Source organism: Herpailurus yagouaroundi, unplaced genomic scaffold (genome assembly GCF_014898765.1).
Source record: "Herpailurus yagouaroundi ecotype Mexico unplaced genomic scaffold, PumYag 208, whole genome shotgun sequence".
Taxonomy (NCBI): Eukaryota; Metazoa; Chordata; class Mammalia; order Carnivora; family Felidae; genus Herpailurus; species Herpailurus yagouaroundi.
The window spans coordinates 335,368-359,547 of NW_024412439.1; the positions used below are offsets into that span (position 1 = coordinate 335,368).

The window sequence follows — 24,180 nt, forward strand, 5'->3', positions numbered from 1 at the left end:
GAGGAGTAAGAGAGGTATCTACAACAGAAAACATTTACGTGGGTGTTCAAAAAGCTAGTTCCCCTCCCTATCCTGCTGAAGAATTCGATCATTTTACTAATTTTATCTCTGGATCGCCAAGCTGAGGATCCCTTTTTCCACCTGCCACTTCTTTAGAAACTGACTTCCTCTTGGTTCTCCTCACCACCAACCCTGCCCCCACCCCCACCTCCATACCGGTCGGAGGACGTGAAAAGCACTTCCCGGTAATTCCACTGCAAGAATCAATTATTAGCTCACTAAACACAGGTATATATGAAGCTCAGAAGTTACACCAAAAGTAACTTCTCAACTCTCAAATCACTATACCAAAGGGAACTTAAAAGAGAATTCTACAGGTACCATTTATTGGGTAACTACTATGTGCCAGACACTGGCGGGGGGGGGGGGGACATTCTACAGGCAATCTCATTTACATTTCACAACAACCTCACGAATATGGGCGTATTATTCCCAAAATTACAGCTGAGTACACAGGCGCCAAGAGTTTAAGACATCTGCCCTAAGGTGCACAGTCAGGATGCGTCAGGACAAGGATTGGACGAGTAAGAGAAGTAAGAGAGTCCCCTGCTGCGATACTCTCCCCTGCCGTACGAAAAACGGGATCTCCCCGGCTAACCCTGGGTCTCTAACACCAGGCTCCAGCGCCACCAGCCTCCAGGGCTTGAGCCCTGACGCGCGGCGCCACGTCCGTGGGTGCGGAATCCGGGAAAGGGACAGGCCCGAGCCGGGGAGCGCACGCCTAGCGCTCGGCGAAGCCCGGGCGGGTCCGCGGCCTCACCACAGCCCTTTCCGGCCGCACACACCGCCGCTGGGACCTCCGCGAAGGCGCCGGCGGCCCAGAGAGAAAGTGCCAGAGGCGGAACTCCAGTATAAGTGCCAGTATAAGCTGAGCCTTCCTTCAGAATGAGGGGCGGCGGGCAACCGGAGGCCCCTCGGGGTCCGCGGCCTCCACGCCCGCTTCCCTCCCCCTCGCCCGGGGCCCAGAGAGCACTCGACTCAGGATAGGCCCGCGCGCCTCAGCTCCGGGCGCGCCCCTCCGCCCCTCGCCACCAGGGTCGCTTCCTCCCTAGCCCCTACCTGGTCGCCTCAGTGACCATGGTCAATCAAGTTCATCCTCCCGCCTCGGAAGCGACGCGAGACCTCCTTCGCCCAGCCCATGCGGCTCTGTCCAATCCCGGCCTTCAGGCTGCGCATGCGTGCCGGGCTGCCTCCCTCAAGGTGCAGGCAGGATCCGCCCGACTCTGAGGTCAGAGAGGCTAAGCGTACGTAATTGCCTTCCTTCCATCTTCTGGAGGGAAATTCGGAAGGTCGTCGTTTGTGTTTCGAGCGCTCTCTCGGTTAGCGTGTTGGGGTCGGGGGTGGAGGGCGTGGTCGGGACAGTGGCGAATATCTGCTACAGTTTATCAAGACTTATTATGAACTATAAAGACATAACTAAAACAGCAAAGATAAATGAAAAGATCACTGGAAAAGGAGAGGCTAGAAACAAACCCACAGATTTGTAGTCGCGTTTTTTTCCCCCACAAAGGAGCCACCGTAATGCAATAGGAAAGTTACTTTAGGTAAATAGTGCTAGATCACTTGAATGACAGCAGGGGAGTGGGGGGCGGGTAATGAGCCTTGACCTCTACCTCGGACCAAAAAAATAATTCAAGACTACACCTAACTGTGAAAGGTACAACTCTAGAAAACAACAGCGTGATACTGTGACCGTGGGACGGGGAGATCCTTTTTAGCAGGACACAGAAAAGTACCAACCCGAAAGGGAAAGGCTGATAAGCTGCGTCCTTAAATGTAAGACATGGAAACTTAAGACAAAAGAGAGTACAGTGCAAGCAATAGAGTGGAGAAGAGATTTGCAATACATATATCTGAAAATGATTTTTATTCACAAGATATAAGTAGTTCTTGCAAGTAGATTTTTTAAAAGATCTGAATTTGTTTGAAGTGGAACTGTGGAAAAGAGGATGTTGAGAGAGAAGCTGAGAATTCTCATAGCTCAAAACTCAAGAGATGGCAACAGTGTATAAGTTGAGAAGTCTCCCTTCCTGTTCTCCAGGTACCCAGTTCTCTTCCCACTAGGTAACAATGCCACGAGATGTGTTTGTCTTTCCATAGCTCTCATGCATAATCAAGCAATTACGTATACGTTCAGCATTCTCCCCACTGTCCCTTGTACCAACAGCATACTGTAGATACTGCTCTGTACATTGCTTTTATTCATTTTCATCAACTAATAATTTCATGGGGAGCCTCACAAGTACTCAGACAATCTAGAAACAGGAAATTATGTTTTTAACTAACTGTTAGCTAATCTTTTCAAATAATATGTATAATATGCTTTCCTTAGATATTTTCACAGGAATTTGTAGACCCGCCTGTCCCCTGCCCACTCTTCTGGAAACTCTAGACTCCTGCTTGCTAGTTCAGAAAGTGCAAATGTCCCAGTAATAAACCCAATATGATCCTGAGCCCTTACTGCAAGACTGAGCCAGTTTTCTAGGGTTAATTTTCCAAGCCATCATCCATCCCTTCATACACTTCAGTCCTGCTTGGAGTCATTCTGGAAGCAAGAAAATAAATTCCAATGTTTTTATAGCCAATTTGAGTTGGATCTTCTGTCAAATGCAAGTGAAGAACTCTAACTTCCCAGCCAGGATGTTATACAAATAGACCCCAGGCTAGCACAGCACCATGGCTTTCAATGAAAATGGGACAGGGACTTTCTAGGAAGACAGAATAGACACACTATTCCTCTTGATAAGAGCCACTAAAAACGCTGGACAATATACATTTAAAAAGCATAAACAGTGTCTGAAAAGTGGAGAGAAGGCAGACTGGCTAGGGACCTTGGGACCTGAGGAACAACACGGTGGTGAGTCCCTGGGGTTTGTTTTTTGGTTTTGCCTCATTACCCCAGACTGGTACCAGAGGGGCAGGCAACCTAGAAATGCCCACGTGCAAAGACAAAGCCCCCAAGGAAAGACTGCTGCTCTCTCTAACTAGAAGTACCAGGAAAGGGGCAGCTTTGGAAGACAGAAAATTTCAACAATGGCTCTACTCCAGCCAAAACCTCTGAAAAATACTTTAGCCTCACACCCACTCCTGCCGGAAAAAACTTAAGTGGAAACCTTAGGCTTCTTCTCAAGGTGAGCAATAAAGGGACACCACTACCGCTTTCCTCCCTCTGCTGATGTGACGTCAGAGAAGGCCAAGTGGAGAGCTGGACTTTCATTTCCATTGAGCAGAAGGCTCTCACCCAATGTGGTGTTATGGTTCCATGTGGGGAACCTGAACGTCCACCCCCTCTTGATGGTGAGGAGGTACCCCCTCCTTCCTTTCTGGGGTGGTCTTAGAGGGAACTAGATGAAGAGTCAGGACCTGTACCACTGCTCAGCAAGTGGCCTCAACAAGGCCAACTCCCATGCCACATGTCATGAAGGAGCTCCACAATTCCATCAACCAACAGAATTTAATCAACATGTGTAGACCATCGCCCCATGACAACAGAAAACACATTCTTTTTAAGCATTCACAGAACATAGGCCAAGATAGACTGTATTCTGGGCCATAAAAAGAAAACACCTCCACAAATTTAAAAGAATTGAAATTATATAGAGTAAAAAAAATAAAATAAATTGAAATGACCAAAAATGAGAATACAATATATGAAAACCTGTGGGACACAGCCAAGGTGGTGCTGAGAGGGATAACACTGTGCTTACATTAGAAAAGGGAACAGTGTCAGAGCAAACAAGCTAAAAATAAATTAGGAAAAAAAAAAGCGAAATAACCCCAAAGCAAGCAGGAGAAAATAACAAAGATAGCAGAAACCAATAATATTTCATTTTCTTTTTAAACCATGCTCATTTACTTATTTTGAGAGAGAGGGAAAGTGTGAGCAGGGGAGGGGCAGAGGGAGAGGGAGAGAGAATCCCAAGCAGGATCCATGCTCAGTGTGGAGACCGATGCAGGGCTCAGTCTCACAACTGTGAGATCATGACGCTGAGAACAAGAATCAGATGCTTAACTGACTGAGTCACCCTGGTGCTCCAGGAATCGATGATATTTTATTTTATTTTATTTTATTTTATTTTATTTTATTTTATTTTTATTTTTTTAACACTTATTTTTGAGAGACAGAGACAGAGCATGAGCAGGGGAGGGGCAGAGAGAGAGGGAGACACAGAATCCGAAGCAGGCTCCAAGCTGTCAGTACAGAGCCTGATGCAGGGCTCGAACTCACAAACTGCGAGTTCATGACCTGAGCCAAAGTCGGACGCTTAACCGACTGAGCCACCCAGGCGCCCCAGAATCAGTGAAATTTTAAAGCAGTGGAGAAAATTAATGAAACAAAAAGCTAGTTCTTTCAAAAGATAAATAAAATTGATAAACTTCTAGCAAGACTGAGAAAAAGGAGGGAAGACACAAATTACTAATATCAGTAATGAAGCGGGGTATCACTACAGACCCACAGACATCAGAAGGATAATAAGGGAGTAGTAAAGCAACTTATACATATAGATTTGACAGCTTAGATGAAATGGACCAATTTCTTGAAAAGTACAAACTACCATAACTCACCCAATATGAAATAGAAACGTTGAATAGCCTGTTAACCATTAAAGAAATAATTAAAAGCCTGCCAAAGATGAAATGTCCAGGCCCTGATAGCTTAATTGGAGAGCTATACCAACCATTTAAAGAAGTAATACCAGTCTACAAATCTCTTCCAGAGAATAGAGGAGGAGGGAACACTTCCTAACTCATTCTGTGAAGTCAATTTGTATTAACCTGATACCAAAACCAGACAGAAACAGTACCAAAAGAGAAAAACAACAACAACAACAACAACAAAAACAGAAAAAAAAAAGAAACCTATAGACCAGCATCCCTCACAAATATAGAGGGAACACTTCTCAGCAAAACACTAGCAATTCAGCAATATGTAAAGAGAATTACATTTATGTTATATAATATCCATTTATGGATATTATATCCATATATATTATCCAAATATATTATATCCAAATATATCCAAATATATTATATCCATATATAATATCCAAATATATCCATATATAATATCCATATACATAACATAACATAACATATAACATAAATCCTGCATCATAATCAAGTGAAGTTTATCCCAGGGATGCAAGGCTATTTCAACATTTGAAAATCAGTGCAATCCATAAGAGGTTAATGAAGAAAATAAAATATTATCATTTCAATTGGCGCAGAAAAATATTTTAACAAAATCAAATACCCATTAATGATAAAAAAAAATTCAACAAACTAGGAATAAAAGGAAACTCTCAATCAGATTAACAGCATCTATGAAAAACCCACAGCTGCCCTTATACCTAATAAAGACCAAAGCTTTCCCTCTAAAATTGGGCAAGACAAGGACATTCAACTTCAGTGATGCTATTTAATCTAGTACTAGATGTTCTAGCCAGTGCAATAAGGTAAGGCAAGGAAATAAAGGACATACAGAAGAAATTAAAGTGGATTTCTCATACACTGCTGATGGGAATGTAAAATGGTACAGCCACTCCTGAAAACAGTTTGATAGTTTCTCAAAACAAAACAAAAAACTGAACATAAAACCTAGTAATTACATTGATCCCAGAGAAATAGAAACTTACGGAAAGATGAAAACCTGAATGCAATTGTTCATAGATGCTTTATTTGTGATAGACAAAAACTGGAACCAACCAAAATGCCCTCATGGTTAAACACACTATGGTATATCCACACCATGGAATAATACATAACAAGGGAAAAGAATGACCTGTTGATTCATGCAATAATTTGACTGACTCTCAGGAGTATAATGCTGAGTGAAAAAAGCCAACCTCAAGAGGTCACCTACTCATGATTCCATTTATATAACATTAATTCTTGGGATGACAGATTAGTGGTTGCCAGGGTTAGTTAAGAATGAGAGAAAGCTAGGAGGGGGAGGCGCCTGGGTGGCTCAGTTGGTTAAGCACCCGACTTCAGCTCAGGTCATGCTCTCATAGTCCATGAGTTCGAGTCCTGCATCAGGCTCTGTGCTGACAGCTTAGACCCTGGAGCCTGCTTTGGGTTCTGTGTCTCCCTCTCTCTCTCTGCCCCTCCCCTGCTCATTCTCTTGTCTCTCTCTCTCTCTCTCAAAAATAATTTAAAAAATTTTAAAAATCTTTAAAGAAAAAAAAAGAATGGGAGAAAGGGTAATGATTTTGACTATAAAGTGCTAGTAGGAGATCCCTGTGGTGATAGAATAATTCTGTATCTTGAATGCACCGGTGGTTACATGAATCTACTCCTATGACACAGAACTGCACACACGCACACAAACACACATGCACTGTCAGGTTCCTGGTTTTGATGTTGTACTATAATCATGCTCTACACTGCATGATTTGGCTCAGGTCATGATCTCATGGTTTGTGGGTTCGAGCCCCATGTCAGGCTCTGGACTGACTGCTTAGACCCTGGAGCCTGCTTCAGATTCTGTGTCTCCGTCTTTCTCTGCCCCTCCTCCGCTCGTGCTCTGTTTCTCTCACTCTTTGTCTCAAAAATAAACATTTAAAAAATAAAAAAATAAAGTTTAAAATTTAAACACACACACACACACACACGACAAATGTTGAATTTCTTAACACCTCAGCAGTTTCATCTTAAAATGAAGATAATAAAGTATGAAACCAAAGGCAATAACACCTGTAAAGTGCCACATAAGTCAGTGCTCAGTAAATTGTGGCTGTTGTTTTTATTGCTGTCAGTGGTGGAATTGTTGCAAGAATACAAGGATACATACCCATATCTTCCTCTGATGAGAGCAGAAAAAGAAAAAAAAAATGTTTCAATGGTAATCACACAGATTTTGTATAGCTCGAAGGAGAAATTTTCTATTAGTGACATGAACTCTAACATGACCCCTTCCCCCCCACCCCATGGATTTTTTTTAAATATAATCGGTTCCTTTGGGGCACCTCAGGGCACCCTTCAGATCCTCTGTCCCCCTCTCTCTCTGCCCCTTCCCAACTTGCTCTCTCAAAACACACACACACACACACACACATATATGTATATGTGTATATATATAATGTTTCCTTCTGATTTGTGCTTTGTATGATGCTACTTGAAGGCTGGGGGAGATACAGAGGACCCTTCCATAACTCCTCCACCGAATTGAGCTGCAAGGAAAGACCACCACCTTCCCAAAGCACTTGGGATTGAATTGGTAGTTTGCAGTTATCATATGACCTCTCCCCCTTGGAGATGAACTTGTGTGTGTAAATGTTATGCCAAAGATACTAAATGGTCAGAAGGACAACTGGGAAGTGGTAGCAGAAGAAAGGCAATGCACTTTTTAACGTTGCCCATCTAAGAACAGAAAGCAGAAAGCTGGAACACGTACAACATGTTCTATTGTTTGTGGTTCCTGGGAAATGTTCCTCTTCCTGGCAGGAAGGGGAGTTTTATTGCTACTCACTGAAACTTATGAGAAAAGCAAGGGCTGGTGGCTGCTGAAGAGAGATTGTGACCGTCGGAAATAAGAAAGCCTATATTTCTTCCCTGGGAGGAAGGATCTATAAGAAACATTATTTTTTTAATGTTTATTTATTTTTGAGACAGAGAGAGACAGAGCATGAGCAGGGGAGGAGCAGAGAGAGGGGGAGACACAGAGTCTGAAGCAGGCTCCAGGCTCTGAGCTGTTAGCACAGAGCCCGACGTGGGGCTCGAACTCATAGACCGCGAGATCATGACCTGAGCCGAAGTCAGACACTTAACTGACTGAACCACCCAGGTGCCCTGGATATAAAACTTTTTAAGTAAAAATTCCCATAGGATCCTATAGCCTATTCCAACTAATAATACCGACACTGTGTTTCTTCAAAATTTTAATCAGATATAACATTCAAGAGGAACATTCATGAAAGGCTGAGTGTCAGATGGAAAAACATTTTCATACAATTGATTTTTCCACGGGAAGCTGGTGGCATTTGGGGCTAAAACTGCACTGTCCAATACAGTAACCACTAACTACACATGGCTATTTAAATGTAAATCAATTAAAATAAAATGAAAAATTCAGTTCCTCGGTCACACCAGCTACATTTCAAGTGTTCATAGATACAGAACTTTTCTACCCTCTCAGAGAGTTCTATGGAACAGCACTAGATGAGTCATGGCAAGGGCACATTAACTTTGAAAAACATTCCTTCCACACCATTATTTCCACCAAATACCTCTACTCCTGTCAAAGACATCTGTGTGTCAGACAATGTGCTAACGTCAAATGGAAAAAACAACCTTCAGACACCGGAGTTTGAACCTGGGGAGTCTTACTCCAGGGCACATCCCTGGAAATAGTTATGCCACTTAGCTTTTCCAGTGAGAGAGCACAGCTCTCCAGCGGTCTTCTCTTCTAGTCCAGGGACTGAGTTCTCTGATTCTGGGCCCTGGACGCTAAAGCACCTCCCTGCAACACACACACACACACACGCACACACACACACACACACACACACACACCCTGCCTCAAAACCAATTCCATTTTAGTTCACCAGAACCGTTTGGGTTTCGTGTGAATCAAAACATATCTATTCAATGGTTGCAACGTGTCAATCCTGATTCGATGAGAGGTAGTCTCACTTGCCTTTCTCCTCTGTACTCAACCCCAGGGCTTCCACTTTCTGAACTTCCCGGTGTGTTCAAAAAATTAAAAAACAAAAAATTCCCCAAATGGGATCACAACAGTTATGGAATATTTTTTCAGTCTCCCTTTAACTAATCAATGATTTTAGTAAAATGTGATGCACGTGTGTGGTTTACAATTCCAGAATTCATGGGGAAATCTGACTGCTGCCCTAGAGGTGGTGTGGGGACGGGAGGGTAGATAGTATGAGGAGCGACATCTTTCTCCCGTCAGCGTCTCTCTGTGACTCTGTGGGCTCACAGGGCCATAGAGCCAGAAGTCTTAAAACTGAGGACCTTGTTGAATACCAGGCAGGGGACAAACGCTTTGTCCTGCGGCCGGGGGGGTTACCAGCCTCGTCCATCAGGAAAGCAGGGCCCGAAGAAGGGTGTGTTCCGAACTCTTCCAGCAGGTGGCGCCCGCGAGCGGCGCGCTGGCGCGGGCGGAGACATCTTGGCGCGGGCTGCCCTTCCAAGCTTCCATTTTCTCCCGGGAGGCGGGAGGCGGGAGGCGGCTGTGCTGCTGATGTTCTCGAGAGGAGTGACCTGTCTGTGCAGTTCTTACCTTCTTGCCAGCTACCCTACCCTTTAAGCTCCTCTTTTTAGAATTGTGTGTAAATAACTCTGGTCAGGAGGGTGGATATCTTCGGTTCTTTGTCTTCCCTTAAAGACACAGTTTCACAAAGCAATTCCACCTGCCCTAGAAAGAGGCATTGGTCAGTTGGCCCTTCCCCTGTTGCCCTAGCACAGAGATGCAGATAAAACAGAGGCCATGGATTTCTGGGTGTGTTTGTATATTTGAGGTGGTCACATCCCTCTTTGAGGCGGACAAATAAGCTTTGATCTCAAGGTTCCTCCCAGGAAGGAAACGGAATCGTCTTGGGGGCTCAAAACTGCAGCATCGGCCATTTTGCAGCTTTGAGCCTTTCCGCCGTGGAGAAGGTATTTCTGGCTTTTGAAAACACGTGTGATTCTCCAAATTTCTGTTTAAGGATCTATGAAAAGCTATCTGCACCCTTACCGCCCGCGTGCAGCCCCATCAGCCGTGGCGCCCCGCGGTCTGTGACATTTCTGGGTTGAACCGTAGGATCTGTAAGGTGAAATGGGAGGTGACAGCCCCCACCATTACCTACCCAGGAGCGGGTGGTAGATCACACAATGAGAGCCCAGCAGCCTGTGGGTTCAGCTGCTTCGAGCCCAGGCCTGAAGTCCTGAAGTATATTGTAAGTGCTCGTTAGAGTACCGACCAGGCATCCGCCTGGATCAAGGTACCTTTGTGGAGAAAAGCACCTCGTTTTCTTACTTCCTCTTTCCTTTGCATCCGTTCAACAAATGCTTATGGACTGCTCACTCCGTGTAGGGTACTGCTGGGTACAAGGATACAGCAGACACAGCTCTAGCACACAAGAAACTCACCATCCGAGGGAGGGAGAAGACATGAACACACTTAGCTGTAACAGGAGAAAATGGCATGCAGTATAGAAGAGTTTCAATCACACTGCTGCGGAAATTTGGAAGGAGATGAGTGGCGATGGGCATCCAGGAAGGCTTCGTGGAAAAGTTGATATTTGCGTGTCTTTGGATATGTCCGTTGCGCTCTTACGACATTAGCAAGGGCACAGACGATGATTAGTCGTCTGATTCGGCTACTCTGCAGGCAGGTGAAAATGAGAATTTGGAGAGCAGACAGGATCAGATTGGACTCTGTCCAGCCACGACTGGCTTTGTAGCAGGGAACTGAGCAGTTCTGCATACCGCATCAGGAAGATCTCCACAACCTCTCTCTGAAACATGACTGAAGAGGGTTGAGAGAGGAGGCGGATAGCCCAGTTAGAACACACGAGTGACACCGTTCACAGGTGCATCCCTAGCCCCGAACTTATTGCAAGTTTGCTGAAAACACATTACAGATTTATGGAAAGTTAATCCATTAAAAAAAAGGGGGGGGGGGGCGCCTGGGTGGCTCAGTCGGTGGAGCATCCGACTTCAGCTCAGGTCATGATCTCCTATTCCGTGAGTGCGAGCCCCGCGTCGGGCTCTGTGCTGACAGCTCAGAGCCTGGAGCCTGCTTCGGATTTTGTGTCTCCCCCTCTCTCTGCCCCTCCCCTGCTCATGCTCTGTCTCTCTCTGTCTCAAAAATAAATAAAAACACTGTTTAAAAATTTTTTAAAATAAATAAAGTTAATCCATCATTTAATAAATATTTTGTGCATACCTCCCATGTTCCAGGTGGTTTAGTAATAAGGAAGGGAACAGATTTCAAAATTAAGGCCCTGAGCGCAGATAGAAATGGAACAGAGAGTGGCTGGAATGCCGAGACAAGGTACGTGTAAGACTCAGTGTGACTTGGCAAAGTGCTGGATGGAAGGGGAGGGAACAGGAGAGTCAAAAGAGGCAAACGTGACCTAAGCATGACCCAGGGGGATGTAGGCACAAGAGAAGAAGCAGGCTTGGCTGGGGCACGGGGAATAAAATGAGCTCCATTTTAGATGTGTTGGGTTTGAGGTTCTGGCAAGGGAGCCCACTAGAGCAGCCCGGCACGCACTGAATTTGTCGGTTTGTCAGGCCTGAGACAGAGCAGAGACCGTGGGAGTTCCTAGGGTCACCCTCGGGAAAGGGAGCGGGCGTGGGCCCCAGGTCTACGTTGCAACGTAAGGAGAGAATAGGGCCATGGTAGAGTGAATTATTGTTCACTCATATGTGGAACCCCACCTGAAGACGGATTAAACATCTCTGCTCTGTAGAACTCAGGAGTGGCCCTAATATTTGCATCAACCATGAAATGTGGGCCGAGGGACATGTATCACTCCTAAGCAGAAACTGTAGAAATCAGTGTGCGGTTTATCATGCCCCTTTTCTTCCTGCCTTAATATGAGCAGTGTCCCACATAGGGGCATCTCCAATAGTGTGGGTCCTGGCGTGAGGAGAGTGAGGGGTGGGGACCTTAGCAGACTGTAGCATAAGCCTTGAGGGTGGCTCTCCCTCTCTCAGTGCAAGTGCTTGGCTTAAGGTTTGATTGCCAAGGCGTCTATTACAAAGAGGCATCCACTTCAAAGGCCAATAAACACACTGCCAGCCACAGGACGACATAAAAAGCCAGGCCACTTCCCTCCCACTGGGGGCCCTTTGATTTAGAAATCTTGATTGATTTCATAACTATTTGGGCCACCTGTCTTTTCTCTTCCCCATACTTCTTTTTTTTTTTTTTTTTTAATGTTTTTACTTATTTTTGAGAGAGAGAGAGAGAAAGAGAGAGAGCAAGGGAGGGGGAGAGAGAGGGGCAGATAGAGGATCTGAAGCAGGCTCTGTGCAGACAGCAGAGAGCCCATTGCAGGGCTCAAACTCACAAACCGTGAGCTGAGCTGAAATCCGGACCCTTAACCGACTGAGCCACTCAGGGCCCCTCCTCCCCACACTATAAATTCTCTCTCTTATGTCTTCAACTCGCCAATAAGGAGTGAACCTGTGAAACTCTAACCCCGCCCCCTCGGCCCCAATAAAAGTAGAACTCAAGGCCCATGCCCCCTCTTTCTGTCTCTACCCTCAACCTCACTGTGTGACTCCAGATGTGCTGTATAATTTCCAGGTCTTGTAAGGAATAAGCCTCTGTTTTTTCAAGGTTTCCTGATGGCTTTTGCTGGAGGGCACCTTGCAATCATAATAAGAATCACAAAACTGGCCATTAACAGGCTGAGACCTGCAGAAGACACAGACTCACCATGGGCGTGCACGTGACCAGGAAGCAAACTTTCCACTGAGACACGGGTCGTTTCTTACACAGCATGACCCGGCTCGTCCTGCCTGATACCCCGGATCTGGTGAACTAAGGGAAAAGAGGAAAAGAAGATGTAGAAGGGGACTCTCCGAGAAAGAGGATGAGAAGGGGCACACATATGATACAGAAACTAAAGTGTGTTCTTAATCCTGTCCGGTTTTCATCTGAGGATCAATGTCATTGTTTCCGATAAACTCCTACGTAGGGCGATTGAGCAATACCTCTCAGCACTTCAATTTTCATATTCCCTCCTTCCCAGAAATTCCAAGATTCTAAAGGTACCTTTGCACATATGCAAGATGACATGTGTACAAGGCTATTCAGTGCCTCTTTATTTGTGACAGCAGAAGGTTGCGATGTAGGCAGGCCAGGTCTGAGGACTCAGAGGGGGCTCCACAGGACCAGCCTGGAGGTAGATTCGCACAGGATAGAAGTCAAATGCGACCCAGGAGGAAGTGAAAGCAAAGTTTATTGAATAGCATCGAGCGACAGGTTATAGCAGACTGAGTGGGAGACTCGGAAACGAGAGAAGAGTGAGTCTCATCATCACTACGAGTGAGGGGTTTACATGGGAAAGGGGTCCAGGGTGTGTGTTCCTTCAGGAATCCAGGGTAGCGTCCAATCAAAGGTGAGTGATGGGTGAATAACAGGTGTTATTTCACGCATCATTGAAGGTAGGGGGCATTGCTGCCAGTGTGGCCGAGGTTTGTTCAAAGTCAATGTACTGGAACATGTTTGGGATCTGGTTCTTCTTAGATGTTGTCAGGTGTTTGGAGGCCTAGGACAAAACTCAGAGAATGATTCACTTTCTTGCTTCCTCCTTGGAGTGGGAACATAGCTTCCTGGGTTTATTCAATCACCAGACAGAATATAGAACATGAGTAAATGGGGCCTAGGAGAAAAACAGCAGAGACGAAGCCCTTCCAAGACAGAGAGTCCTTTCAGTTTCCCAAGCTCGGCTGGACCAACCCAAGCACTCATCAGTGGAAGGTTGCTTAGATACAGTGGGGCACAGATCTCAAGAAACTCAAGAAGAAAATCTATGTTCTAATATGCAAAGTCACTATATATCTTAGTGACTTCTATATAAAGTTAAAAAAGCAAAATGAAACTGCCTAATTTTGCTGCCTAATTTTACTGCCAAACAAATATGCCACCTCCCAAATTCTAACTGGTTTACAACAACGGCAACATTTTCTTGCTCGCGGATCTGGGGGTCAGACGGCTTCAGCCCGTCAGTCAGGTTCCGGTAAACTCCGCGTGTCTTTCCTTCTGGGCCCAGTCTGAAAAATACAAGCTCTTGTCACGGCAGATGGCAGGCGTGCAAGTGTCCTGGAGGTAACTTGCCACATCTCCTAAAGCCTCAGCTTAGAAACGGCGCACTTTCACTTCTGCCCAACTTCTAGTAACTAAAGGAACGTCAAGTTCAAAGTCAGCAGGAGAGAAGTAAATTCTACCACGATGGGGGGCGGGGGGAGAAGAGTGAGCATTCTCAGCAAAAGCCCAATCAAAGCACAGATGCACATGAGACCAAGCTCAGAGGGAATCCAAAGGAGGGAGACACAGCCACCGGGACAGGCAGGGACAGGGATGAGAGAGAACAATGTCACTGAATGACTTGTTATACTTTAAATTAGCCATAGATTTGTGTTAATTATCCAAACCACCCTTGGTCTTCCCTCCACCTCAACCAACAGATTCTCAAGGACAGGAATTGAATTCGTGTATCTCATCCTTTTTGGCACATATTAAGCGGTAATAACATTTTTAAAAAGGCTATTTTTCAGGGGCGTCTGGGTGGCTCAGTCGGTTAAGCGTCCGACTTCGGCTCGGGTCCTGATCTCGCAGTTTGTGAGTTTGAGCCCCGCGTCGGGCTCCGTGCTGACAGCTCAGAGCCCGGAGCCTGCTTCGGATTCTGTGTCTCCTTCTCTCTGCCCCTCCCCCACTTGGGCTCTGTCTCTGTCTATCAAAAATAAATGAATGTATACAAAAATAAAAATAAAAAAGACTATTTTTCAGAGGTGCCAGGGTGGCTCAGGCAGTTAAGTGTCCGACTCTTGATGTCGGCTCAGGTCATGATCTCAGAGTCATGAGATCGAGACCTGTGGTGGGATCCCCACTGAGTGTGGAGCCTCCTTGGGATTCTCTCTCTCCCTCTCTCTCTGCCCCTCCCCCACTCAAAATAAAATAAGCATTTTATTGTTTGTATTTTTTTATTTTTTTTTTAACATTTATTTATTTTTGAGGCAGAGAGAGACAGAGCATGAACAGGGGAGGGGCAGAGAGAGAGGGAGACACAGAATCTGAAACAGGCTCCAGGCTCTGAGATGTCAGCACAAAGCCCGACGCGGGGCTCGAACTCACAGACCGTGAGATCATGACCTGAGCCGAAGTCGGACGCTTAACCGACCGAGCCACCCAGGCGCCCCAAATAAGCATTTTAAAAAGACAATTTTACAAAGAGTAGTTTAGGTTTACAGCAAAATTGAGAGGAAGGTACAGAGATTTACCACATACCTCCTGTCCCCACAACATACACTCTTTCCACTGTTATCAATATGACTCACCAGAACGATACTTTTTTTTTTTTTTTAACCAAGATGAATTGACATTGACACATCATAACCACCCAAGGCAACAGCATACAACAGGATTCACTCTTGGTGTTGTACGTTCTGTGGGTTGGGACAAAACTGTAATGACATACATGCATCACTATAATATCACACAAAGTATTTTCACTGCCCAAAAAAGTCCTCTATACTCTGTTTGTTTATCCCTCCTTCTACCCACTTCTATTAATCCTTTGTTGAGGAAAGTTTTTTGTTTTTTTTTTTTGTTTTTCAACGTTTATTTTTTATTTTTGGGACAGAGAGAGACAGAGCATGAACGGGGGAGGGGCAGAGAGAGAGGGAGACACAGAATCGGAAACAGGCTCCAGGCTCCGAGCCATCAGCCCAGAGCCTGACGCGGGGCTCGAACTCCCGGACCGAGAGATCGTGACCTGGCTAAAGTCGGACGCTTAACCGACTGCGCCACCCAGGCGCCCCAGAGGAAAGTTTAAAGATATGAAACTTTAAAGCATCTTACCTTAAGTTGTGCTTACGAATGCCTAGTTTCCCCCTTGTAATTCAGGTACTAATGTGTCAGCCATAGGGATACTTATCTATAAAGCGAATCTGGATGATACTAGAGTTATTTTGAGGTTGTAAAGTGCTCTGGGGTCCAAATGTCAACTAGTTTATTATTGAACACCAACAGACAGTGGCAAGCCTCTTAACTGAGGGATAAGAAAATGCTTGCTGCCTGGAATTCATGTAAATTCTGACTTTCTCTTTGCGCAGTTTCTGGCTCTGTGTGAAATGGATACCGTCCTCCTGGTAATTGTTGGGGAATCACATGTCACATTTGGACTCCGATGAGATACTGGTTTTTCTCCTTTTCCACCTTAAATTAAAAGAGGAGAGATGCAACTTCTGACCCCCTCATGGGAGGCAGCTCCCCCGGCCACCCAGCCAGCTCTGTAGCTGGTCGGGTGTCAATGACTGTAAAATTCTCTCCGAGAGCTTTAGGAAGGGTGTTGCCGGAGACACAGGAGTGGTTTCGATTTAGGTCTGGGTAGTGTTTTCCCCCTGGATCCACTCGCAAGGAATTGTTTTCTCCTTCCCCTTACCGACTGTGGTCGCGTGCGGGAGTCAGTCCACCCGTCTGTGAATTGTCCATCGGTCTAGAGATTGGTAGTTCTTCCAATCAAGAGGTCTTCATCAAAGGTTGGGCTTCTGTCATGTCTGGACCGATCAGGCTCTGTCTCTAGGGCTTTTGCGAGCAGTGACTTTAAGTCCAAAAAGAAAAAAAAAAAAAAAAAAATTGGGTGGAGGGAGTTTGGCTGATACTTTCTAGCATCCTGTCCCGTGAGGTTGTCCGTTAATTTCTGTTCCCTGAATCCCTGCTCTTTCCTTCCTATAAAATCCCTTTTTGTCATTGTGACAGTAACAAATATTGATTCTTTCGATCGGTATTGGAGTAAAAGTCCCCTAGTTTTTAGCAGGTCACTCTATCTTCAATAAAAACTACACTTCCCATGATGCCTTGCAGCCTGGAGGGCCAATGAGATGTCCGTACCCGAGAGGAGACAAGCCCCGGCGTCCCGAGGAGGGGGTGCTGAGCTCTGTGTCTACCTCCCGTCTTCCCTAAGCGCTGATGCTGAAGGGTCCTAGTGTTCGGAAAGTCACCCGTGGCCTCTGGATGTTGGGCCAGGGATTGCCGCGGGCAAGGCAGCGGAATTGAGGGAGTGAAGGTGTAGCCCACCCTGCCACCCAGTGATTCCACTGGTAGGTGTGTTGCCAAGAGAGATGTACCAGAATGTGCACAGCTACTTTATCAGTAATCGCCAAAACGCAGGAACGACCCCAAACGTTCGTCAACAATTTGTGGTGTAATCATTCAATGCATTGTTAGCAAAGCAACGGAAAAGAATTGACTACAGGCAAAAGGAATGAATGTCACAGACATAGCGATGAGTGATCTTTCACGAAGAGAGATTTGAGTACCATTTCATGAAGTCCAGGAACAGGCGATGGAGGCGGCAGAGGCTAAAATAGTGGTTCCCTGGGGGCTGGTATTGTGATGGGGAGCAGGGCGTGAGAAAGCCTGGTGGTACAGGAATTAGTCTACATGTTGATTTGGGAATACATGCGTACGTATGTGAACATTTTTCATGTGTACACTTAAGATTAGTGCACTTTATTATAACAACTGTCTGTGTATTATGCTGCAGAAAAGTAAAGCATGTTAAATAAGAGAAATGCAACTGAGTCAAATTTAAAGATCTAATTGGTTTTATTATGGATTCGTGAATCGGGCAGCATCCCATCTAGCAAGTAGAGGGGAATGCCAAAGGGCTCCAGAATTGGAAGAGTTTTTAAAGGTAGAGGGGGAGCAGAAAAGAAGGAAATCGTTAGCAGAGAACTCATGGTTTTGGGCAAGGTCACCCTCCCAAAGGGAATGGAGGAGGTCTGTGAGCAAACTTCCTAGTGCTGACCAGGAATTCCCATGTTGAGTGGTTACAGGTTACATTCCTGGGGGGCGGAAATTGCATTTAGGTTAAGTATTAAGTCTTGGTTTGCTGACTCGGGGCTTTGACCTGAGCAATGTCATTTGGGGCCTGTATTGTTCTTGTTGATGCGTGTTAACACTTCATTCTTGAGTCAGTATTCCCATAGGATCTGAAATCAGGTCGGAAGGTTTTAGTGGGAACGCTCTACTTTCATTTTATTCAAATTTCACTTTCTAATAAATCACTCCCTATCATCTCTGGGCTGCACTACAAACTGCTTTGATTAGTGACATAATGATTGTGGTTAGAGGAGCAGGTTCTGGGGCGGGATTTCCTGGGCTTAAATCCTATCCCTGCCTCCCACTCGTCACACGAACCTGAAGAAATGTTTAACCGGTTTTCCTCATTTGTAACATAATCATATTACCCACTTTACAGGATTGTTGAATGATTAAATGAATTAATACATGAAAAATGCCTAGAATACTAAGAACAAAAGGATGCATGCTATTCTATGGGTTCTCGAGGCCACTCATCCTTTGTCCCCTAACAACCTTCCAGCATGATATCTCCCCATTCACCTGTCAATACTTGTTCACTCAAGTATACTTAACCTTGTTCTTCTACTTCTTCTCTTTTCATACGCTGCTCCTTCTGCCTGGAACATATAGTTTGAGCACATGCATAGAGCACCAGCAAAGTAGGGACACCCCCCCAAAAACCCCCACCAAAAAAAAAAAAAGTCCAAAATGCATGGAAGGAGTCATTATGGGAAAGTCTGTTCTTTATTGAGCTGTATTGCACCTATTTTATGGTCTAGGGTTGTTTGTGTTTGAATTTCATCTGAGTGGTGAGAAGAGAGGTGACCTTGATGCTCCTCCTATTGAGAGGTAGCACCTCTCCCCTTGAATCTGGGAGGGCTGGTAACTATGGAGGGACGAGGCCACGCCACTTCCAAGTCAACGTGAGATCAGTTCCTCCCAGCTTCTTTGGGATGTGCGCTCTTGGAATCCAGCCCAGGATTCCAGCCATCTCCCTGTAACTGGGTGAGATCCTGACACAGAACCGTGCCAATCAACTCCCGTAACCATGAGAGAATGTAATGATTCTTATTGTTTTAAGCCACCAAGGTTTAGAATGATTTGTTGTATAGCAATAGATAACTGGAATAGTGTTTTTCTTTTTTTTTTTTTTTCAAGTGTTTCTTTATTTATTTTGGGAGAGAGAGAGAGAGAGAACATGCACAAGCTGGGAACGGCAGAGAGAGAGAGGGAGGGAGAGAATCCCAACGTGGGGCTTGATCTCATGAACCGTGAAATCATGACCTGAGCTGAAATCAAGAGTCAGAGGCTTAACCAACTGAACCACCCAGGTACCCCAATAAACAGAACAGTTTTAATGGGACAATCCTTCCCTCTCTCTCTGTCTGGATAATTTGGATAATCCTTGGTTTTCAGGACTTGGTTCCAGTATCTCACCTCTGGAAAGCCTTCTGTGACCTCTAAGGCTGGGTGAGGCGCCCTTCATCTGGACCACCCACGCCCTCTGCTAGCATATCTCCACCATGCTCTATAATCAATGTCTGATTGTCCGATGCCGCCATTTGAGACTTTAAACTCATGTGGGAAGTGACTGCATTTTTCATCCTCTGTATTCCTAATAACTAGGACACAGCTAGAAACAAACAAACAAACAAACAAACAGGGGCTAGTAAGTCACTTGGGGCCAGCTACTCCTTCAGCGTAGCAGGGACTTCCAAGTCAAGTGGGGGCCAGAACATGGCAGGGAGACTCAAAGAGAGCTTAGGGAACAGACTGCCTGCTTCCCTGGCCTAGCTGTGGGTAACCTCAGACAAGCTATCAAACTTTTCTATGTCCCAGTTTCTGTAATACGGTGATGATAAAAAGATATTGAAGACAAAGTCTCATATCTTAGTTTTGAGCACCGAATGAAAGTTTTTACTTTCCGTGTAAAACATACGAAGGGGTCTGGCTCTCTCAACAACTGGCTGGCAGGTGAGAGATGACAGAGGAAAGAGAGATGATAAATAGGTGATATATATATTTATATGTTTATATTTATTCTTCATACATATCAAGAATATGTATTCTTCATACGTATATGAATGGAAATTGTTGGCTCCTGCCACAAACCTCCTGCATTAGAATCTTCAGGAATGAAGACCACCAGCTTGCGTTCTAATAGGCACACGTGAGTGTGAGAACAACTGTTCAGTGTTAAACTAGGAATAACCAGGGGCGCCTGGGTGGCGCAGTCGGTTAAGCGTCCGACTTCAGCCAGGTCACGATCTCGCGGTCCGTGAGTTCGAGCCCCGTGTCGGGCTCTGGGCTGATGGCTCAGAGCCTGGAGCCTGTTTCCAATTCTGGGTCTCCCTCTCTCTCTGCCCCTCCCCCGTTCATGCTCTGTCTCTCTCTGTCCCAAAAATAAATAAACGTTGAAAAAAAAATTTAAACTAGGAATAACTGAAGCCTCATTGAACATAGGCTGAGATGATGTCGGGTCTCAATCGGCCAATGAAACAACCCATTAAAGCCACCTCCAGATACTCAAGCTAATGTTTCAAATCCAGAAATCCTGACAACTGAATCCATATCCCTAAATTCTGTCTAATCAAACAAAACATTCTTTTCCCCTTGATCCAATGCCCTTAAAATCCATTTCCATGCATTTCCCAGGTTTTGGCATGTAAGTTAGTAAAATCTTATAATTCTTTCCTCATCTTGTAGTTCTTCCAGGGCGTAACATATTTCTTCTGGCATCAGACATTGTATTTGTCTCCTTGGGGCACACTGGGATCGGACTGTAGTTAGGGTCTGAAGGCAATGAGGAGAGATGGGGGGAGGGAATCCCTGGAAGAAGATCACTCACCCCTTACAAAGCAGCTGCCTCGAATGAGGTCATTACACGGCCTTCAAGCAAGGAAGACGGGGTTAAATATGAGTTCAAGGTTCTCAGATATATCCAAATTCACCCAAATGTTCTTGTGATGGTCTTTTCCATGAGTCTGCCTGGTTAGACTCAGTTCCTAAACACTCAATCAAACATTAATCTTGATGTTGCCTGAATGCATCTGGTTGATATGATTAAATCTAGAATAATCTCATAATAACTTAGAATACTCTTGGCGGGCCTGATTATTGAAAGGCCTTAAAACCAGGCCTGTGGCTTCCCTGAGAAAAGAAGCTTTAACCCACACCCATGAGTTCCAGTCTGCTATTCCCAACAGCCTGCTCCTGGATTTCAGGCTTTCCCAGCCAGCCCCCACTATCATGTAAGCCAATTATTTGCAATAAATCTCTTAATATATATGTTTTACGTGTTACGCTTCTCTAGTTGAACCCTGAACGATATACTTAGTCTATCACATGTTTATCATCTCTCTATCCATTCATTAAGCCAGTATATTTTGTTATATATTTAAAAGTAAATTTCAGCTATCATATACTTTCTTCTAAATACTTTACCATGCATATCATTAACTAGAATCTTTTTTTTTTTTTTTTACATTTTTTCTTTTCATTTTTTCTTTACATACAGAGTAACATCTTAGAAAATGGTGTATAGGAAGATTCAGAGCTTGGTATTTGGTCCACTGAAAGAGCCATTACGCCGGGAAAAATCATCAGAATCAATAATGTCAGAACTCCACAACGTGATCAGACATTTACAGCAACCAAGGGAGTAGTTGATGACTGAAGAGGCTGCTCCATCAGCTGGCATTTATCAGAAGACTTAAAGAGAGATCATCTTTTAGTTTATCTTATTTTATTCTTTGATCCAGACACTGAAGGAAATCTCTATCAGGTCACAGGCTGATCACGGAAATAATTGAACAAAAACTTCCATGACCACACACAATAAGGAATACAAAGTTTAAAAAATATTTTGGAAAAGTCACTTTACAAACAGACAAGTGCAGCCCTCCGCAAGAAACAAAAACAATCTCTGAGGAGGGAGAAGATTTAATTCTAGGATTACCACCTTATAATACTCAAATGTCAAGTTAGAAATAAAAAATTACAAATCATACAAAGCATTTAATTCTAGGGTTACCACATTGAATACTCAAATGTCCAATTATAAATTAAGAAATTACAAAGCATACAGATAAATATCACTCATTCCCAGGGGAAAAAAAAAAAAAGAATTTGACAGAAATTATCTCTGAGGAAGCCCAGACATTGGTTACATTACTTGAGGGCATGAAATCAACTGTCTTTAATGTGCTCAATGAGGTAAAGGAAATCAGGAGAATAATGTATGAACAAGTAGGAAATGTAAATGAGAGAAAAATTATAAAAAGGAGCTAGAAACTCCAAAGTTCGAAGGTACAATAACTGAAATGAAAATTCCCTAGAAATGTTCAACAGTAAATTTGAGTAGTCAGAAGAATCAGCAAACTTGAAAATAAGGTAGTTAAAATTATCCAGTCAGAGGAGCAGAAAGAAAAAAGAATGAACGAAAAAGCACAGAACCTGAGAAGCCTGCAGGACACCAGCAAAAGTGGCAATATATGCACCAAGGGAGTCTCAGAAAGAGAGATAGAAAGAGACACACCCAAAAATTGAAGAAAGAACAGCCCCAAACTTCCCAAATTTGAAGGAACACATGAGTCTCCACGTCCAAAAAGCACAGTGAACTCTAAAGAGATAAATACAAAGAGATTGACACTGACATGTAATGTAATAAGTCTCTCAAAGCCAAAGATAAAGAATCTTGAAAGCAGCTGAAAGCAACTCAGCGTGTACCAGAGACCTTAAATGAGATTAACAGCCTATTTTTCATCAGAAACCATGGAAACCAGAAAGCAGTGGGATAGCATACTTAAAGCGCTGAAGAATGAAACCATCAAGTAAGAATTCTACATCTGGCAAAACTATGCTTAGGAGGGGCCCCTAAGCGGCTCAGTCAGTTGAGGGTCCGACTGTCAATTTCAGCTCAGGTCATGATCTCACTGTTCATAGGATTGAGCCCTGAGTCAGGGTCTAGACTGATAGCATGGAGCCTGCTTGGGATTCTCTCTCTCCCTCCCCCTCTGCCCCTCCCCCACTCACGTGCAGGCTCTCTCTCTCTCTCTCTCAAAATAAATAAATACTTTTAAAAAAATATTTAAAAAATCATGTGGAAATTCAAAGTCATTAGGAGATCTGCCCTATAAGAAATGCTAAAGAGAGCCCTTTGGGCTAAAATGAAAGGGAAACGGGCAGTACCCTGAAGCCATATGAAGTAAGAAAAAAACAAGATAACCACGGAGTTAAGTATAAAGACTTATGTTATTGTACTTTTGGTTTGTAACTCCTCTCCCCCCTCCCTCTCCCCTGCCTATGATTAAAAGGCAAATGCCTGAAACAATATTTATAAATCTGTCAATGGGTATGCAATGTATAAAAACGTAACCTGTGAAAACAACAGTATAAAGAGAGAGGAAGGGAGAAGTATGGGAGCAGCGTGTGTACTATGGAAACCAAAGTGGGTATTCTTCAAATTAGGTTGCTAGTAAGTTTAAGATGTTAACTGTAGTCGAAAAGATAACCACTAAGACAATAACTAAAAAACATACAGAAAAAGAAAGAAGAGGGAAGTACACTACATACAAATGATACGCTACAATAAATTAACTACTTAACTTAAATAAATAACTAAACTATATCACCTAAAATATACTCATAGAATTGAGGAGCAAGAAACTCATAAGACACGCAGAAAACAAGAAGATCACGGGCAGAAGAAAATCCTTCTTCTGAAAGCCACAAAACACTGCTGAAGGGTTGGAAACCTTGGGGTGACCTTGAGGCCTGACCACAGGCCATCACAAAGGCTTATCCAGTCAGGCCTCACTCACTGGCGTGGGTGGGGGTGAAGTGGTGGGAGGGGGGTGGTGTGGGTCAAGGTTCTCTCCCCACACTGGGCTTGGGCAGGGGCAGGCGCCCTTCAGTCTCCAAGGAGAGTTGCAGTCAAGGACTCAGGCCCCCTGGCTGGCTCCGCTCCTTGCCTGTGTGCATTCCTGGCCCTCGTGCCTTCGCTGTCAGATCTCTTTATCTGAGGCCTTGGGCAGAGATCTCCAGGTGCTTTTGTGAGGCCTCTTTATGGGGGAGGAAGGTTAGGGGAACCTCCAAGGCACTTTCTCCACCCGGGCTCAGTACTCAATACTTTCCCACTTTGAGCCCTCTCCCTCGCCTTGCCTCTGAATTCAGGCCTTATAAAAATAAAACTGCCTTTTGTTGGGACTCCCTCCACAGTAAGATGACCCCCCCACACCTGTGCCGATCCCCCTGCTCCTCAACAGGTACACTGTTTCATGAGTGGAATGGGGGGGAGTCGGCCTTCTCCAGTTTTAGATTCTCGCCCGGATTGTCTCAGTAAGTGGTTAAAGCTTAACGCTTGCATTCTGGGTTTGCTGCTCTAATCATCTGCTCCAACACCTGGCAGCTCAGCTCTCTCTCTCTCTCTCTCTCTCTCTCTCTCCCCCAGCGGAGCTGAGCTCCTGACATGTAGAAACGGCAAATTCGTACAGAGTAGATTCGAAGTTACCAGGAGGTAGGGGATGAGGAGGTGGGGAGTCATTGGTTGGTTAGTGGCTACAGAATCTCTG

General features: G+C 44.7%; 1 protein-coding gene across 3 annotated transcripts in view; it reads right to left on the reverse strand.

The window, feature by feature from the left end:
• Positions 1–1,226, reverse strand: part of DHRS7B (dehydrogenase/reductase 7B) — a 62,283-nt gene extending 61,057 nt beyond the window's left edge. The window contains exon 1 of one of the 3 annotated variants that reach the window (XM_040452970.1): positions 1,120–1,226. In XM_040452970.1, coding sequence (XP_040308904.1) covers positions 1,120–1,139 — 20 coding nt within the window. In that variant the 5' untranslated portion in view covers positions 1,140–1,226. The remainder of the gene's footprint in view (positions 1–1,119) is intronic. The other 2 variants (XM_040452972.1, XM_040452975.1) reach the window with 2 other exon arrangements.
• Positions 1,227–24,180: the final 22,954 nt, after the last annotated feature.